Raw genomic sequence first — 19442 nt, forward strand, 5'->3', positions numbered from 1 at the left:
ATCTCGAATGTGCTAATGTTTTCATGCAAGTACACACTTCTTTGGTCATTGCTTTTTGTATGACGAGTAAGATGGGCATTTTTCCACCAGTGAACAACTTGAAAATTTGTCAAGCGTAATTGCATAAGGTTCTACCTAATGGTCATTACAATGAATTCCAAAATATTCATGCAAACATACAAAAGAACAAAAACATAGCCAAACACTTTTACCATTTATTAGTCAAAAGAGAATAGCATTTTTAACTTTTGTCCAATGCATAAACCCTAAGGGTTTTCAAAAGACAATAAAATTAATATTCCTAACCTAGTTCATTCATAGTTAAGTGGCTGTCATAGGCTCAGAATTCCGAATAACTTTAAAAAAAACTTGTATCTTGGATCTTTGAAATGTATCTTTGATTTATAAGGGCTTATAATTGCATCAAGTCATCAAAACATGTGACTAAAGCTTCGATATTTGATGGCTTTTTGAATGCAGACAAGATTGTTTGTGTTTACTACATCACTGAGATTTTGGCAGAAAGAAGTGTCAAAAACTCAAAAAAAAAAACACCCTAAAAGTTGTGAAATGTGCACTAAGAGAAACCCACTAAAAAGTCATAAGCTATATTTCTACACTTATTATTTGTGAGATGACTATAATAGCAGAATGAGACTTTGTAGGACATTTTTCTTATTATCCAAAAAAATGTATTCTGTGGGGTTCCTGGACTTCTCTAGCAGGGAAGGGGACTCTAGTTTTTCATGTCCTGAGGCTTTGTCTCTAAAGTTTCACTAGGTAAGATACTGTATGTGATGTAATCCTGAATCAAAACTTAATAACTATGTTTCTGGTGAAAGAAAGAAGAGCATACCTTTGATGAAAGAAAAAAAAATTAGCAAGCAAAAACCAATCTGAATGTAGGTAGGCCAAATCCCAAGTGGTTACTTACTACAAAATCTAGAAAGAACAAGGATCTACCACTCTTGGAAGAAATTCTATTTAGGGAGAGGCCATATAACCCAAAAAGTAAACCAGGCTTGACAGAGGTCCAAAATATAGAAATTCATTTTTCTAATCCTGGCAGACAACTAATGGATGTTTTCCTATCCTTGGTGATTTTAATCTTAAGTAATCACAAAGGAAATATCCTGAGTAATGGCACCATACACATCAAATGCTCATGGTAGCATTAGATGTTTTTAAAGAATTTACTTTTCTACTAAGAACAAAATCACTGCTTTAATGAAAAGTGTATTGACTACCTGATATGTATGAGGGATTATGTTACATACTAGGGGATTAAAAATGACTAAACATAGTTATCACCTTCAAGGATCTTATTCAGATGATGTCGATTCCTTAATTAGCTTTTGCTTTGGTCATTTTCATAGATTTTTGCAGAATTTTGGACTAGGGGAAAAAAACGTAGGAGGTAACAATTTGATATGGATAGACAGGAGTCTGATGTTCTATTCCTGTCTTTCTGATCCTTGAGTAAGTCATTTACCTTTTTATGGCTTCAATATTCTTGCCTGTGAAATGACAGGGTTTGACCCAAGGATTTTTTTCCTTTTCTTTTCTTTTCTTTTTTTTTGACTCAGAATTTCTCTTTTACCACTGTTCTTTGCTTACATGAGCCCTTTTCCTAAATCCCTACAGTTCTCCTGTCCGTTACTGTTACTAAGAAGTATCTGATCCACAAATTCTTAATTAGGGATATTACGTGTCAGTAATTGAATCTGGTTACATTTATTTATAGAAGATAAAGACATTTCAGGTCCTAAATGACTTTCATTTTACCTCGATGTGAAGTCCTCTATTCTCCAGGGTATACAGGATTGACTTGTTAGAAATGACATTTCCTTCATTCACTCTTCAGGAATTCCAATTACTATGAATAATTAAAATCCAATATATGTTATAACCTGAGATATTATTTGGACCCAAGTCTTGAGGGCACAGACCTGTGCACTCTACTGAAACCCCTTGTGGTGTCAAATCAACAGCCATATCACAGATGTAATTGCGGATCGGTGGTCCACCGAAGGTATTTTGTGACTGACACGTCCTTGTAGTAATTATGGCAGAATATGGCTTCTATGGTAATGAAATAACAGAAGAAAATATACCACAACAGAATTCCTCAGAACTATCCCCTTAATAATGTTGCTTTCTATTGGGAAAGAAAAGACTTCACTGTCTAAACTTCTCCTTAGACAGCGGTGTTCTCCCCTACAGACATTATAACCTACATTTTGCCCTGTACCAAACAAAGGAAAAATACAAGTGAAGAGCTGTTAACCAAAAATGCCCATCTTGAGAGTTAACAGTTAGGACCTTACCCACTTTGTCGGAGGCTTGCCAATTCCCACAATACAGTCTGTACACTTGGAAACATTCCTGCAAACTCAGTTTATGATCTATTCAATCAAAGCCAGTTGGCAATCACCCAGGGAGAATGTTTCTTACGGGCCTTCACTAATGTCTATTATCGTCTATAATCATCTCTCCTGGCTTCTCCTGTTATATTACAGTCAGGCTTTGCCTTTTTCTTCTTCCCTGTAATTAGGGACCCTGATTTAATGCAATATTTTGAGGTAAACACCTGTCAAAATAAAGGTCTCATGATTACATGACATACTATTACCACATAAGCTGTACTATTTTCATGTGGCTTTTTACCGCCACATCCACAATTTCAATTCTGCCGTGGCTTCTCCTGACTATATCCAAGGGATGGGCAAGTGGTGAGAGGCAGTTAAGAAGCAAAGTCAAGGTCAACTGAGGAAGACCTTGAAACTATGCTCTAGCACTGCCTAAAACGGTATCCCTGCCATAACAAAAACCAAGTTTGGGATTTCACAAAGAAATGCTCTGGGGCAGGCATCTGAATGGGGAAAAACACAGTTCCCAGAGATGTTTATTCTATGGTTTATAATGTCAAAGCAATGAGCCTTTTGGTGTCAAGAATCAGTTTTCTTAATAAAGAAGATTTGATTCTTTAAAAAATTTTTTTGTTCATCTTCTTATTTGCCTCTGGTTATGACACAGAATGGCACCTAAACTGCAGATCAGGGAGTTAAAAACAAAAACAAAACCAAAAACCATATATATATATATGTATACATATATTGTGTATACATATGTGTATATATACATATATGTATACATATATATATATTTCTATTGTAGCTAAAATTCCTGTGTGGTCTAGAAGAAACGAGAAAAGTCTCCTAATCTAGAGCAAAGGAAGAGACTCCTTTGAAATGATTTGGCTACTAAAGTTGCAGGGAGAGATGCCAGGAGTAAAGACCTACTAACTCCACTCCACTGTACCTTGCCTCCCTGACCCCAGAGGGTTTCTGGGCAGGTCCTGTGTTACAGGACAGACTGCTTAAGGCTTTTAACACAAAAGGTCAATACTGCTTACAGCTGAGTCCATAAGTAAGCAAATCATCCCCCAAGCAAAGTTTGTTTTCTGTAAACCCCTGCCTTGTTGTGTTCCTTCCTATTCTCCTTCCCTTTCCTTGAGCCATCTTACTTACACTTTCCTCATCCAACCTTGCTCTGAAAGAAGGGCTCATGATTTAGCCTACTTATTTACATGAACTATTCCCTTCAGGATTTATCATTTGTGCTTTTATGTCGAGTTAGGAGTAAAAAGTTTAACATCTGATTAAAGAAATTTCAAGAATTGGGTACAGGAATTAGGAGGGAAGAGTGGGCTTCTATGAGCCTACATATGTTAATGGGACTCTTCATATGGAAACATGGGGAAGATGAAATTTTTTAAAATTCTAAAAAAACAATCATTTTCCCACTTCTGGAAAAATGAAGCTTATCTTTCAAAATCATTAGCCATTACACAGAAATAAACTTTTTCTCCTTTTCCATTTTCTTTCAAATTTACTTCCTATGATTTTTATAATACCCTTGTGTGTCATTTAGGTATTAAAATCCCCATTTTATAGATGAGGAATTTGAGGACATAAGGTTAAATAGCTTAAAGACTATTCTGAGAGAACAAGGATAAATTTAACTCTGACAAGATGAATGAATATTTTAATGGTGTCTCAGTTACATTGTAAAGTATCAGTGGAGTTCATAAACAATGAATTTGAAAACTTGTAAATAACATAGTACAGAAACAGCAGTCTGAATAGCATTATTCATTCCAGACCTATGGACTGAATGCCTATTTTAGGCTAGGCGCTAGAGATAAAGAGATGAAAGCCACAGTTCTTAACTCTCTGGAGCGCTCTAATCAGGCAGAGAGAAAAATGAACAGACCATTGAGGATATACTAGAAGTGTTATGCCAGAAACCCTTCTGTCAGGTTCAGAGATGACCTCAAAGGAGGTGCCCCAACCTAAGCCTTGATGGTAAAGAAGCATTTAGCTAAAAGAATGGGAAGTAGAAGGGTAAATTCAGACAGAGTGTAAAATATGAATCAATAGCTATAATTTTGAAAAAGCATGTCTTCTATGAAAAAGATTCTCCCTGACTGAGCCCTTAGTTTAGTTTTGTTTTGTTTTCCAGGTTAAAATGAGGAAAACCTATCTGTTAAAAAAAAAAAAAAAATCACCTGGACATCTGAATGGCCAATTATAAGCAATGGAATTGTAATCAGTGCTAAATATATCAGGCATATGGGAAGTCAAGTTTCTTGAGAAACTAAGAAAGGTTCGTCTGTTGCATGCAAACATGACAACTGTGCTTTAGGGCAAAGATGGTAGCAAAGCAGATTTAAAAAATACTTTTTATTCAAATTCAATTTAGTTTACATATACTATATTATTAGTTTCAGGGGTAGAATTTAATGATTCATCAGTTTCATATAACACCCAGTGCTCATTACACCAAGTGCCCTCCTTAATGCTCATCACGAAATTATCCCATACCCCAACCCACATCCCCTCCAGCAACACTCCATTTGTTTCCTAGAGTTAAGAGTCTCTTAAGGTTTGCAAAGGGGAAGTTATCACCTAATTGCCCAGGGCCAAGTCAAGAGCCACCCCTACCCCACCCTTTCCCCAAGCAGGGTAATGAGGAATGCTTCCCTCAGGAGACTCTCAAGCTCTCTCCAAACAGACTTATTTTCTGACTTTTCAGTTTTTCCTTTGAGGCAAAGAGAAAAAAAATTAAAAAGCTGAAACTGCTACATAAAGCAATGCTGTGTTTCCTGATTGTTCTACCAAAGAACTAAACCGCCTTTAAAAATGTATTTTTTTTCTTTAGAGGTGTTAAGAATTATAAATGATTCTCCTAAAACAAAGGTAGGATAGTCTAACATATAGAACTAAGGCAGGAGAAGAGAAGTCTGAAAAAGTCTAATATTAATCCTGCAAATGCCAGCATACATAGATGGGTGATAAATTTGGCCCTTTAAAACCACAATTCCAATTTACCCTCTTTATGGAGATTTCTGTGAATTAATCAGAATGTGTGTAAAAACATTTTCACTCCTTAGAATAAAGATCATGTAGATGCATGATTTGTAAGTGTGAAGTATCACAACTATTTTTCTAGGTTATTTAACTTTCATTGTGGATAAAAATATATATTTTTGGCACACTGATTACAGTTCTCCTGGTTATAATTGTCTTTTGGTTCCAGTTAGCTTAGAAAATTCTCCCTGTGGAACATTTGGGTATTCATAAACGACAATGGAGCAAATAAAACCCCATGATATAGGACAGAGGATCCTCATTGTTTCATAAGCTTTATTATAAGAAGAAAATACATAAAGCTCTTTATTGTTTAAAAAAAAAAAAAAAGACCCCATAGTTGGCATGGCATGATTTTACATTTGCTTGCTTCTTTCTCTTGCCCTCTTTGTACCTCTTCTGGGAAAATAAAGTTTCTAGTAGAAATAGTCTCTCTCAGCATGAAGAATGTTCTCCTTCATTCCTAAGTCCTTATTCTCACATACAGAAACAACTTTAAAGCAACAGGTTTGTCATCAGTCCAATGACATGATCAGAATGGTTCCATATGTTGTTACTCTCAGTAAAAACTATGCCTTACACCTGCACTAGGAAATGTACTTTAAATGGCCAATTTCCTCTTTTATATTCATTTCACTTGAAGACAATTTTATGGAACTTTCAAGGAAAGAGAAAGAAGACAACAAAGACGACAAGAAAAAGCTGCCAAAATGAATGGCTTCAATGCAAGGACCATACAGAGAATATTTTTACAGCTCAATTGTCAACTCATTGTTTGAAAGAAGTTATAATGAAAATGCAGATACCCACTCACTTTGATAGCATTAGAAATTACTGTTGTTATAATAATAATATAGACTAGACTATAATAGCTATTCATAGAAAGTTCCTGATAGAAAGTGGAGGATAATTTGTATTCTCTGGACATAGAGTATGTAGAAAACATGACAGTCTACAATAAAATTCAACTTTCTACACTAATGAGTGAAGTGACTCACTTGAAAGAAGAGGAGAAAACAGTTTAGTCTTAAAAGCATAATTTCTTGAAAATTTCTAAATAAGCCAAAGCACTTAACTAGTACAAAAGACATTTTTGAAATTCAAATGCAAAGCCACTGTAATATTGCAATATCTATATTGTTACCCACAGTTTTAACTTTACATGTATTTGTAGCAATATAATTATAAAAGTGTTAACACAAAGCTTAACATGGAAACCAGCTGCATCACCTATTCTGAGCTTTGATCATTCCTTAGGTCATTAAACCACAAGGTTAGAAAACTGTTGTCTTTTTTTGTGGTCAGTACAAAACATGAAGTAAGACCCAAAGTACCTCGATGAGGGGCACCTGAGTGGCTCAGTGGGTTACCCTCTGCCTTTGGCTTGGGCATGATCCCAGGGTCCTAGGATCAAGCCCCACATCGGGCTCCCTGCTCAGCAGGGAGACTGCTTTCCCACCACCCTCTCTGCCTGCTGCTCTGCCTACTTGTGATCTCTCTCTCTGTGTCAAATGAATAAAAATAAAATCTTCAAAGTACTTGGATGAATGAATGGATGAATGCTAGAAGCTACTATTTAATGAGCACTGGGCTAGACCTCTTTCATATATCATTTATTTTATTCTGTATGCATTTTACAGATGATAAAACTGAGGCCCTTATAAAACATTTTACAGATGATAAAACAGAGTAATCTATGTAAGGTCATGATGCCAATAGATGGCAGAGTCAGTAACCGCCACTCAGCAAAATGAGCTACAATTTCCTAAACTGTAACACAGAAAAGAAAAACACTTATTTTTCTGGTGCTATTATATGCAGTCTCTAATGAGACCAAACCAATTGGGTAGAGACCAAAAAGGAGGTGCCTAAAAACTATCCTCTCAGAAGCAATTAAATACATACTCACATAGATACACATGCACACACAGGGCAGAGTCACATCCTTTAGGATGCAAACCATAAAGTACTTGTCTTCTTTGAATACGATTATCAACAAAGTAATGTACATGGAACCACTGCAAGCACACCTACAAACTGCTGTAACCTCAAAGGATCAAAACAGCAACATTCTTTACACATCATATTCAATACAGAGGAAAGATTTTTTTCAGAAATTTTTAGGGTGCCTGGGTGACTCAGTTGGTTAAGCAACTGCCTTCAGCTCAGGTCCCAGAGTACCAGGATCAAGTCCCACATAGGGCTCCCAGCTCCACAGGGAGTCTGCTTCTCCCTCTGACCTTCTCCTCTCTCATGCTCTCTCTCTCATTGTCATTCTCTCTCTCTCTCTCAAATATTTTTTTTAAAAAATTAAAAAAAAGAAATTTTTAAAACACACCATTCTAAATCATGCCATTGAGTAAGTACAAGAGTAAGTTCACATCCAGACCAGTTTCCTACATATACCTTCCATATGTACAACATGTAAAACAAAAGCTGATTTCATCATGATAGCCTTGGAGAATTGTAAGATGTGAAGTACTTTTTAATCAAAGAAAACACTTACATCAAGTTCAGTATGAAGTTTGTGGCAAATATATTTTAACTGCATATTAGTTCTTAGAAAATGTTCCCTTTGGTAACTATCCAATACAAAGTATTGATCAAGTTCACTGTGACACCTTATCTTGTAGCTACTCTTAATAAGCCGGTGTGCTATCCAAGACCAAGGAGTAAGCTGGAAATCATTGGATCACCCTAGTCAATGGCTTACATTAAATTTATCTAGGGTTGGGGTGCCTGGGTGGCTCAGTGGGTTAAAGCCCCTGCCTTCAGCTCAGGTCATGATCCCAGGGTTCTGGGATCGAGCCCCATATTGGGCTATCTGCTCGGCAGGGAGCCTGCCTCCTCCTCCCTCTGCCTGCCTCTCTGCCTACTTGTGATCTCTGTCAAATAAATAAATAAAATCTTTAAAAAGAAATTTATCTAGGGTTCTCTTGAACCCAGACCAATTGTACCCTGATATCTGGAAGTGGGGTTGTGTGTTGACATTATTGCAAAGCCCCAGATGACTCAGAGTTGTGAGTACAGCTCTGGTCCAGTCCTGTTCTGTAACAAAAGAAGAAACAAAGCCACATAGTGACTGAATAACTTGACCCAAGCCACACAACTAGCTGGCGACAGATGCATGACTTGAATCAGGTTTTTCTCACAGTGCCACTGTTCCTGTCAATAAGGCTAGAATCTGTGGGCTAAAAAAATACATTGACTGGTTAAAAAGTATGCATAAGACAATTCTAACTTATGCTACATCCTTGTTGAAAACATTAGATGAACTTTTAATTTATCTCTGAAAATTCAAACATATTGCTAGCTCCCAGCAAGCATGAATGGATCCTCTAAAGACAGAAGACATAATGTCAAACCAAAAATTGGAGTTGATAATTGAAATATGAGCAGTGTCTGAGAAGTGAGTATAGAGCTGACACTCAATATATATTTGCTGATCTGAAATAAATGTGCCAATTGTTTTTCTCTGCTCTAGACATTAGCCATCTTCCCCTTAACAGATATACACATACATTTTGTCATACAATGGCCTCATTTCTCTTACAATTTTCCTGAGAGTTTCCAAAGCCATTATACCACCATACCAGAAAAGCTTCATGTTTCCAGGCCGTTGAAAGGAAATGACAAATAATAATGTCTTTCTTATCATCTAAAAAGAATAGGAGGCAATACAATTTAGTAAAAAGAACACCGGGCTTCCAGTTTTTCATGTAAGAATCTTGCTAGTCATCACCCTGCCTAACAAATAAAACACTGAATAGATTGAAAAAAAATCAACAATTCTTGGATCCGTAAGAGAGGGAAAGACACAGGACAAACCTCAGCCCCCAGGAATGGAAAGACAGACTAGCAAATACAGGGAGTCACAACTTTCCAGAGCAGAGACTCCCCAGCAGAGACTGCTGTGGGATCTAGTGCCAGTGCTGGGCTAGGAAAACCTGAACTGGTATTGAAAAATTGCCGAAAGTTCAGTGCTTACAGCTCTGAGAGTTAAACAGTCCAGGGGGAGCCATCATAGGGGAAACCCACAATATTGTAAGACTACCTTTAGAAGCTTGGCCAGATTCATACAGTAAACAGGAGAGGAAAATCCCCAGCTTCTGGCAGAAGGAGGAGAAAAGGCACTCTGCTCGTCTTCGTCTTCTTCTTCATATTTATTTGTTTATTTGAGCGAGCGAGAGAGAGAGAATGTGTATGCGTGTGAGTGGAGTGAGAAGGAGAAGGAAAGAAGCAGAGTCTCCAATGAGTGGGGAGCCCCACACGCAGGGCTGGATCTCAGGACCCTGAGATCATGACTTGAGCTGAAATCAAAGGGAGTCAGATGCTCATTCCACTGAGCCACCCAGGTGCTCCCACTCTGCTCTTCTTAATAAGACGTGCCCTCAGGAAAAACTAGTTAAAGGAAGCCTGACCAGTTCGGATATTACCAGTGTAATATACCCTATAATATATGGGGTGGTGGGGGGCAGGGGTGCGGGGAAGAAAATACTCAGCTCTAGCTCACTCTACCCAACCTTTTCCACCATGGCAGGGAGGAAAAAAAAAGACAAACAACACTTGTAAGTTCATCAGCCAGAGGCATACGATCACTAAAACAGAAATATATCTGGGAAACCCCTATTTGAAAACTAAATAGTGCACTTCTAAATGAGCCATAAGAAGGAAGTGAAAAAGTGAAAAAAAAATGCTAGAAAGTATTTCAAGATGAACAAAAATAAAAATACAGCCCCTATCAAACATTTAGGAGGCAGCAAAAGTAGTACTTAGAAATTTATAGCACTAAATGCCTATATTAGAAAAGAGGATTCTCAAACCAATGAGGAACTTAAAAAACTAGAAAAATAAGAACAAATTAAACCCCAAGTAAGAAGGCAGGAATAAAGAATGGAGCAGAAATCAGGGAAATATGAAACAGAAAAATTGAACTAACCTCATATGAGTTTAATAAAATTCATAACCAATTAATTAGACTGATCAAGGAAAAAAAAAGCAAAGACAAATTACCTATGTCAGAAATGAGAGGTGACACTACTATAAAGTCTACACAAAAACTATCAAAGCTTACCCAGAAAGAAATTGATAACCTGAATAGCCATATATTTACTAAGGAAACTGTAATAAAAATGAAACAAAATGAAACAAAACAAAACAAACAAACAAACAAAAAAAAAAACCCAACTTCCTATAAAGGAAACTCTAGGCCTGGAGAGCTTCCCTGATAAATTCTATAAAACACTTCAGGAAAAAATAATGCTGATTCTATAAAAACTCTTTCAGAAAGTTTAAGAGAAATGAATAGCTCCCCATTCATTCTTTGGGTGTTAAACTATTAACAAACCTGGAAAATAAATTACAAGAAAATAAAACAACAATAAATAAAAAGGACAATCTATTGTTACCAGTTGGGGTTTAACTCTGGAAAGCAAGATTGGTAGGACATCAGAAAATCAATGTAATTCACCAAATTAATAAATTATAAAAAAATGATAGAATCATTTCAATTGATGCAAAAAGAACTTTTGGTAAAATTCCAACATAAATTACTGATAAAAACTTTAAGCAAAGTAGGCCTAGCATAGAACGTCCTCAACTTAATGACAGGTATTTATAAAAAATTACAGATAACATTATACCTAATAGTAAAGGATCTAATAGTAAAGGACTTAATGCTTTCCCCCATGAGATTAGGAATAAAGCAAGTATATACCTTTCCTCTAATTCTAGTAGCATTTTCCTGGAGGTTCCAGCCATTGTCATAAGGCAAAAAAGAAATAGAAAGCATTCAGACTACAAAGGAAGAAGTAAAACTACATTTATTCATTGACAACATAATTGTCCATATTTTAAAAATCTGTTAGACTTGGCATGCCTGGGTGGCTCAGTTGGTTAAGTGTACGACTCTTGGTTTTGGCTCAGGTCATAATCTCAGAGTCATGAGATTGAACACCGTGTTGGGCTCCACGCTCAGCAGGGATTCTGCTTGAGATTCTGAGATTCTCTTTCTCCTTCTCTCTCTATCCCTCCCTTCACCCCTCACTTGCTGTCTCTCTCTCAAAAATAAATAAATCTTTTTAAAAATCTGCTAGAATAATTCTAATTTAACTAATTGGAATTAATTCCTATAAGTGAGTTTAACAAGGTTGTAGGGTAAAAGATCAATTTATAAAAGTCAGTTATATAGCAATAAATAGAAAATGAAATTATAAAACTACCATGTACAATAGGATCAAATGAAATATGAAATAATTAAGGATATTATGTGCATGTCCTTCACTCTGACAACTATAAAACATTGCTGAAAAACTAAAGACCTAAAAAAATGGGGAGCTATACCATGTTCAGTGGTCAGAAGACTCAATATTGTTAAGATGTCAGTTTTCTCATACTGATCTATAATTGAACACAATCCCAATAAAAACTGCAGCAACCTTCTATTGGTGAGATAAGATGTCTCCAAAATTCATAGGAAATACAAAGCACCTAGAAGAGCCAAAACACCTTTCAAAAGAAAAAATCTGGAGAAAAAACACTGTCTGATTTTAAGACATTAATTTGTTGCAACAATCAAAATAAACATTGTATTAGTTCAAATATGGAGAGACATCCGTGGAACTGAATACAGAATCCAGAAACATACCAACACATAAACAGACAACTGATTTTCTACAAAAGTGAAGAGGCAATCCCGTGGAGAAATGACTATCTTTTCAACATATGGTGCTGGAACACAAGGATCTCCATATGCAAAAAATGAACACCATTTTTGAAAAAAAAATGAACACATATTCAAAAATACCTCAAAATAGACTATAAGCCTAAATTTAAACCCTAAAGCTGTAAAACTTCTAGAAGAGAATGTAAGAATATCTTTGTATCCTTGGATAGGCAACTATTGCTTAAATGCAATGCCCATATACACGATCCTTAATGTAACAAATTAACAAACTTTTTTTACTTTCAATATATCAAAGTAAAAACTTCTGTTATATATACACCATTATTAAGATAATAAAAAGTCAGGCAACAAGCTAGGAGAAAATAAAGAGAAATCATATTTTATTAAGATCTAAGGGGGCACCTGGGTCACTCAGTCATTTAAGCGTCTGACTCTTGATTTTGGCTCAGGTCAAGATCTCAGGGTTGTGAGATCAAGTCCTTATCGAGCTCTGGATTTAGTGGGAGTTTGCTTGAGATTCTTTCCCTCTCCCACTGCCTTTTCCCCTACTTGCATATGTTCTCTCTCTAAATAAATAAATAAAAATCTTTTAAAAAAGGAAAGAAGTTGTACCTAAAATATATGCAGAACTCTCAAAACTCAATAATAAGAAACCACACAGCCCATAAAAAATTTTGACAAAATGTTTGAACAAGCACTTCATCAGTGAAGGTATATGGGTCATAAATAAGCACAAGGACAGATGCTCAATATCATTAATCATTAGAGAAATGCAAATCAAAACCACAATAAGGTAACACCATACACCTGCTAGAAAAGATAAAATTTAAATGACTGACCACACCCACTGCTGGTGAGGATATTATTGGAGCACCTAGAATGCTCAAATACAGCTGGTAGAAATGTTAACAGTCAAATCTCTTAGAAAAACAGTTTGGTAATCTCTCAAAAATTTAGACATGTATCTACATAGGATCTGCCCATTTCCCTTTCAATATTTACCTAAAAATGAAGCATATGTCTATATAAAGACTTATATTGAAAGTTTACAGAAGCTTTCTTTGTAATAGCCCCAAACTGGTCATAACTTAAAAGTCCATCAATAGGCTAAAGGATAGATTGTGCTATACCCATACATAGAATAATAGTAAGCAGTAAAAAGAAAGAACTTCTTTCATTTAGCATAATGTCCTCCAAGTTCTTCCACCCTTTTGCAAATGGCAGGATTTCCTCTTTTTGGAAGTCTGAATAATATCCCTTGTGTGTTTGTGTATATATATTTTTTCTTTATTTGTATATCCATTTGTATATTCGTATATGTGTATCTTTATCCATGTATATATAGGTATTTTCTTTATCCATTAGCCCACTGAGGGACATTAGGTTACTTCTGTGTCTTGCCTATACTTATATGTGAAGAATCTAAAATAGCCAAATGAATAGAAATAAAGAACAGAATGGTGGCTGCCAGGGACTGGTGTAAAAGGGAAATGGGGCAGTATTAGTCCAAGAGTACAAAGTTCAAATTGTGCACAATAAGTCCTAGAGATCGGGGCACCTGGGTGGCTCAGTGGGTTAAAGCCTCTGCCTTTGGCTCAGGTCATGATCTCAGGGTCCTGGGATTGAGCCTCGAATCGGGCTCTCTGCTTGGCAGGGAGCCTGCTTCCCCGTCCCCCTCTGCCTGCCTCTCTGTCTACTTGTGATCTTTCTCTTGTGTCAAATAAATAAAATCTTTAAAAAAAAAAAAGTCCTAGAGATCTACTGTACAGCATAGAGTCTGTATTTAATAATCTTGTGTTATATACTTAAAAATCCATTAAGTGGCAGGATCTTAAATGTTATCACATAAGTAAATAAATGAAGAGGGCAGGGGGAACTTCTGGAAGTGAAGGATAGGTTTATAGCATACATTGTGGTGATGGCTTCAAGGATTTATACTTATCTCCAAGTCTTGTCAAGTTGCAGGTGTTAAATGTATACAGCTTTTTGTATTCTATTTATACAATCAATAAAATGGTTTTTTAAAAAATAAGAACGATTGTTACACAAAGCGACATGGCTTAATCTCAAAATAATTATGCTGAGTGAAAAAAGCCATACAAAAACTAATAGATACTGTATGATGCGGTATATAAAATTCTTTTTTTTTAACGTACTCTATAAGATTTTGAAAAATGCAAACTCATAGTCTAAAAGCAGAACCGTGCTTGCCTGGGGATTGAGGAAGGGCAACAGGTAGAAGCATGAGAGAGAAATTACAAAGCGGAAGACCCAAAACTTTGGGGGCTGTTTTTTATCATCTTGATTAATGATATTTCACTTGTATATTCATTTGCCAAAACTTATCAAATTGTACACTTTAAATACGTGCAATGCATTATGTACCGCAACATTTTCTTTTTTTTTTTTTTTTAAGTGGCATTAGTTTCTGCAGGAGACTACATTATAAATAGGGCATAAGGAAGGAGAGATGAAGTACAGACTACTCTCTCAAGCAGTTTAGTTTTAGACTGGAAGAAGGAGACTAAAATAACCAGATAGAAAGTTGGGTTAATGTACTTTAAGATGGGAGGAGCTTAAGTATATTTATTTGCCACAGAAAAGAAGTGGAGAAAACAGAGTTGAAAACGTAGGAGTCAAGAGTCAGCTGATTGTGGGCTGAAAAACCTATGAAAAAAAAGAAGTCTTGAGTAGGAGGAATCTTACAGGTACACAGGCAGGTATATGTTGTTTTGGGGGTAGAATGTGCAGGACTGGACTAAAGAGTCGGTAGAGTTTCAGTTGTTCATTCTATCTCTTCAGTTTTTGGAAAGAATGAGGTATGAGAGGGGTGGGATACGAAAGAGGAATAGTGGAGTTTTGGAAGACCCACTGGCCACAGCACTGGCTACAGTGGTTGGAGAGAAATTTCCATCTAGGAGCATTCATCTGTAATAGAATGGCAGACCATAAATATTTTAAGTCAACAAAATAACTATCATTTATGCATGTACACAATGGATTATTATCTACTAGTTCTTCCCTGCTCTCTCTGCCCCTAACCAAATTTCACTTATGTGCTAATCTTTCCGCTGAGCCCATGCCCTTTTCCCTCAACACACATTTTAACAAACTCTTTAATTTTATTGGGAAATACTTCTAACATACACATGAAAATAGAGAATACTTTAGTGAACAGCAATGTTCTACCATCCAGCTTTATCAAATCTCAACACTATACCACACTGCCCTCACCTAACACAATCCTTAGACCAAATACAGGGTTACTGGACAAGAGAGGTTTCATCACCAGCAAACATCAACAGGCTCACTTACTTTTCATATTTCATACATTTCATGAATAATGCCCAGAGCACCTGTGAGAACTTCAGCATTTCTGTGGGTAGGCACAAATCAAATATGGCCAGAAATGGCCACTGGCAAGCTAATTAGGTGGTTCCCTTGAAACGAACCATTAACTGTTAAAGCAATGCAAATTAGATCACACCCACAGGTCCTAGGTCTGGAAAAAAATGCTCTGGCAAAGTACGAATTTTTAATAAAACTGGTAATTATGATTCACAGCACGGATCCTATTTTTCTTTAGCATTCTTACGTTCACTGCCACTTTGGCATTGGTAAACATGGGAAGGCTAATAAAAAATATTTTTCCTCACCTCATGTAAAATTTCTGAAGCTGAAAGCACGAAGTCAGTTTCTAAAGAAAGAGCTTTATTCTTTAAGCAGCCATAAATCATCCATTAAGTAGAAACAAAAACCAAACCAAACCACAGTCCAAATGACAGAGATATTACCTGCCAGAACAGACTGTGGGCATCTCCTCTCAGAAGTTCGACTATATCCCCTGCCTGGATATGCAGTGGGGGTCCTTCATGAAGAGCTGGGAGCGGTACTCCTGTATAGTTCTTAATGGCCTGCATCTTTGGTAAGCCTGAAAATAAGCAACACAACTTTTAGAATTCAGAAAATAATGACATGTGAAGCCCGAATGTACTTTAAAGTAAGAACAAGGCCATTAACATTATCAAGGTTTAATAGCACCAAGGCCACATAAACATTTGAAGTAACTACAATGGAATGCTTTTCAACCTTCTTATTATTTGAGAAGGTAATGGAATAAGACACATATTTATCTCCTGATCCCTTACATACTTTTCCTCTCCCTCACCATCAATCTCTTTTTAGTTGAAAAAATATTTCTTTCAGCTGATGCCTGCTTCATAAAAAACATATCACGTACAGTTTAATGGAAAAGAATCAATTTTTTCATCAACTCTATCCTTTCTGCCTATTACTTTCCTCTTGGGCACTGGCTGATTTCATCACTAAGGAGGCTCACCCTTTCTGTGTATGTATCACAGTGCCCAGTATAAGGCTCATATCTTAAGGTTATATTTGTAATTCAAAAGCAAAAAGGTGATGGATGTGCCACCGCAATACTTAAGACATTTATATGGAGAAATTCTTCAGGCTCAAATTTAGGCTTGCAAAACAGACCCAATAAAAGGAGCATGTCTAAGCCAATAGCATCAACAACACTTGAAATACAGATCCATCCTTTTTCTTTGTATTTCGAAGAACGTGCGATGAAGGTCTCAGTTCAATATTTCATTTTTGAGAACAGCTTCAACTGCATCCAAGTCTAACTATACCAATACTGGTCACAAACGGACAACTTCACAGTCACCTTTTATTTTATAGATGAGATGCTCCCTCCTGTGAGAAAGAACACTCAAAAACATGACATCTTGTGCATATTCAGGGACTCGAGCCATTGCTTATTACACATGTCAAGACTTTTTATTCCAATGATTGACCATGGTAAAGCTGCAACTTGCTGGAAATGCTATGCCCAATAGAGTAGGAGAATGTGTGGTAGTCCTTCAGTTCTAGATGTCCAAGTTACCTAGAAAAGGTTGTCCAGTTACACATACCTCAATACCTACGTGAAATGCTCCTGCAAACAATTTAATAGAGTCCTCATAATCCTCTTTCAATAACCATCCCAGATGGAAGAAAGCAAGTAGAGCTGTAAATTAGGCAGAACTGAAAAGCGTTAATCAAGACCTTCTTATCAACTCATCCATCAGAAGGCAGGAGGACTGAAAAACGTTGGACCCTTCACCCCAACTTAGCTGCTGTAACTGCTGAGGCATGTTACGAGTTGCTACATCTCTCCTTTGCTTCAGTTCTTGTGCCCCAGGACCCCTGGAGGGATGACTTTCATCCCACATCTTTCATGGAGTGTTTCCCGACCAGATGCCCTTACACAAACAGCAGACTTGATTGTCTTTCCCAAAAACAACACTCGACAGAACTCTTCTCAGTCAAGTGTTTATCAGACTTGCTCTCAACACAGTATATGCCTTGAGTAGAGAAAAAAGCTTATTTTATGTTTTCTATCAAGTTGCTGTTGTTTATTTTATATGAGACCTAAATATTTCCTGCACACAACTGATATAGTTATTCCATGCTGGGGGGCCAGAGTTGTGGTTAGCCTCAGTTTTTTGTTGTTGTTGTTGTTGTTGTTTTGTTTTTTAAAGATTTTATTTATTTATTTGACAGAGAGAGAGAGAGATCACAAGTAGGCAGAGAGGCAGGCAGAGAGAGTGGGGGAAGCCGGCTCCCTGCTGAGCAGAGAACCAGATGTGGGGCTCGATCCCAGGACCCTGAGATCAAGACCTGAGCCAAAGGCAGAGGCTTAGCCCACTGAGCCACCAAGGGGCCCCTAGCCTCAGTTTTGTTGAACATTCTTAGAACAAGGAAAGCATTTCATTAGTAGGCTCCCTTGATAGTTTGTTTTTATGTCAATTTTAAAATAAAGGCTAAAGACAAGGAATAAGAGTTTTTAAACCTGAAATAACTGATGTGGCCTCAAAGACTGGGACCAGTGAAATGCTTGGAAGGGCTCTGACCTTTCCTGCAGTAGACCCACAGAGACAGAACCAAGCAGTGCCTGATAGAAACAATATATCTGTGATTGCCAACATGCCCAACATAGTCCATTCTCAAGAACATGGCTGAAAAACCATAAAGTGTCTAAAGAAAAAAAATTAATTACATCTCACCAACCATATATAAATTAGCGGTTAACATATGGCATACCCAGGTGACAAAGAAGGCTGTGAAATGTAAGATATGGAACAATGCTGCCTTATTTATCTTTTTTGATGGACTGGAATGCCCATTACACATAGCCTACTAAAATCCTACTTAAAATTTGAAGTCTTACATATATTAATATGCTCTGGTCAGGAAATGAGGCCTCAGTAGTCTTAAAGCTTACTTAGAACTAAGTTGTCTTTGAAATGATGGACTTGGTTTTTTTTAGTCTTACTTATTGCTAAATTTTTCATTTACTGTATCTCTTCTGCTATAACCTTCTTCTTGGTTATAAACTTCACTTGGGAAGTTGATCTAGTAAGCACACTAGCATAGGGTATGTTGCTGACCTCATTCCTAAAACTGAATTGTGTGCTCTTTGCCAAGAGTGATGGTTGAGCCTGGGTAATAGCCAAAAAAGACATTGTTACTAACTTGAATTCGTCCATAAGTGACTTTGAAAATGCAGCATTTATTTGATTCTTTTTTTTTTTTTTTTTTTTTTTTTTTTGTGGGATGAGTTAGGAGTTTATAATGGAATTTATATTTTTTAGTCATTTCTTAGAATAATCTCTGGCTATTTACTTCTGATAGGTCAGCACTTCCCATTTCAGGATGATCTGTCATCGGGTCAACAGGGCTCCAGAGATCAAAGAATAAAAGGGATCCAGCAAGGCCACTGTGACATAATGAATTCTGACACCTTGATCTTGCCGCTGGTGCTTGTATATAATAGGAGTGCTAGGATACTGGTGTTCGGAATGGCTTATATTCCTCCTTTTTATAAAAAGAAAGAAAGAAAGAAAGAAAGAAAGAAAGAAAGAAAGAAAGAAAGAAAGAAAGAAAGAAAGAAAGAAAGAAAGAGAGAGAGAGAGAAAGAAAGAAAGGGAGGGAGGGAGGGAGGGAGGGAAAGACAGACAGACATGGTAACATTGCTAAGAAGGTGAACATAATCCCATTAATGGATAGATAAAAATGCAATTAAAGAAGAGAGATTGGGTTAAACTTCATGTCAGCACTCAACCATCAATATAATTGTTAACACAGTCTAATGCCAGGCAGGCATCACACCTCATAAATGAGATCAAGAATGGAGAAGAAATTAGATTTACAGATCCTCATATTTCAAGTAGCCATTTAGTGTTGATTTACTGCAGGTTTTCCTCTCTCCTTATAAAATATTCCTGACAGGTTCTTTCTTTTTTTTTTTTTTTTTTTTGGAT

General features: G+C 36.6%; 1 protein-coding gene across 5 annotated transcripts in view; it reads right to left on the minus strand.

The window, feature by feature from the left end:
• Positions 1 to 19442, minus strand: part of VAV3 (vav guanine nucleotide exchange factor 3) — a 361362-nt gene that overhangs the window by 46561 nt on the left and 295359 nt on the right. For all 5 annotated transcript variants that reach the window (XM_032867260.1, XM_032867258.1, XM_032867257.1 and 2 more), the window contains exon 20: positions 15912 to 16048. In XM_032867260.1, coding sequence (XP_032723151.1) covers positions 15912 to 16048 — 137 coding nt within the window. The remainder of the gene's footprint in view (positions 1 to 15911; positions 16049 to 19442) is intronic.

This window comes from Lontra canadensis, unplaced genomic scaffold, assembly GCF_010015895.1.
Source record: "Lontra canadensis isolate GAN:19392208 unplaced genomic scaffold, GSC_riverotter_1.0 scaffold33, whole genome shotgun sequence".
Taxonomy (NCBI): Eukaryota; Metazoa; Chordata; class Mammalia; order Carnivora; family Mustelidae; genus Lontra; species Lontra canadensis.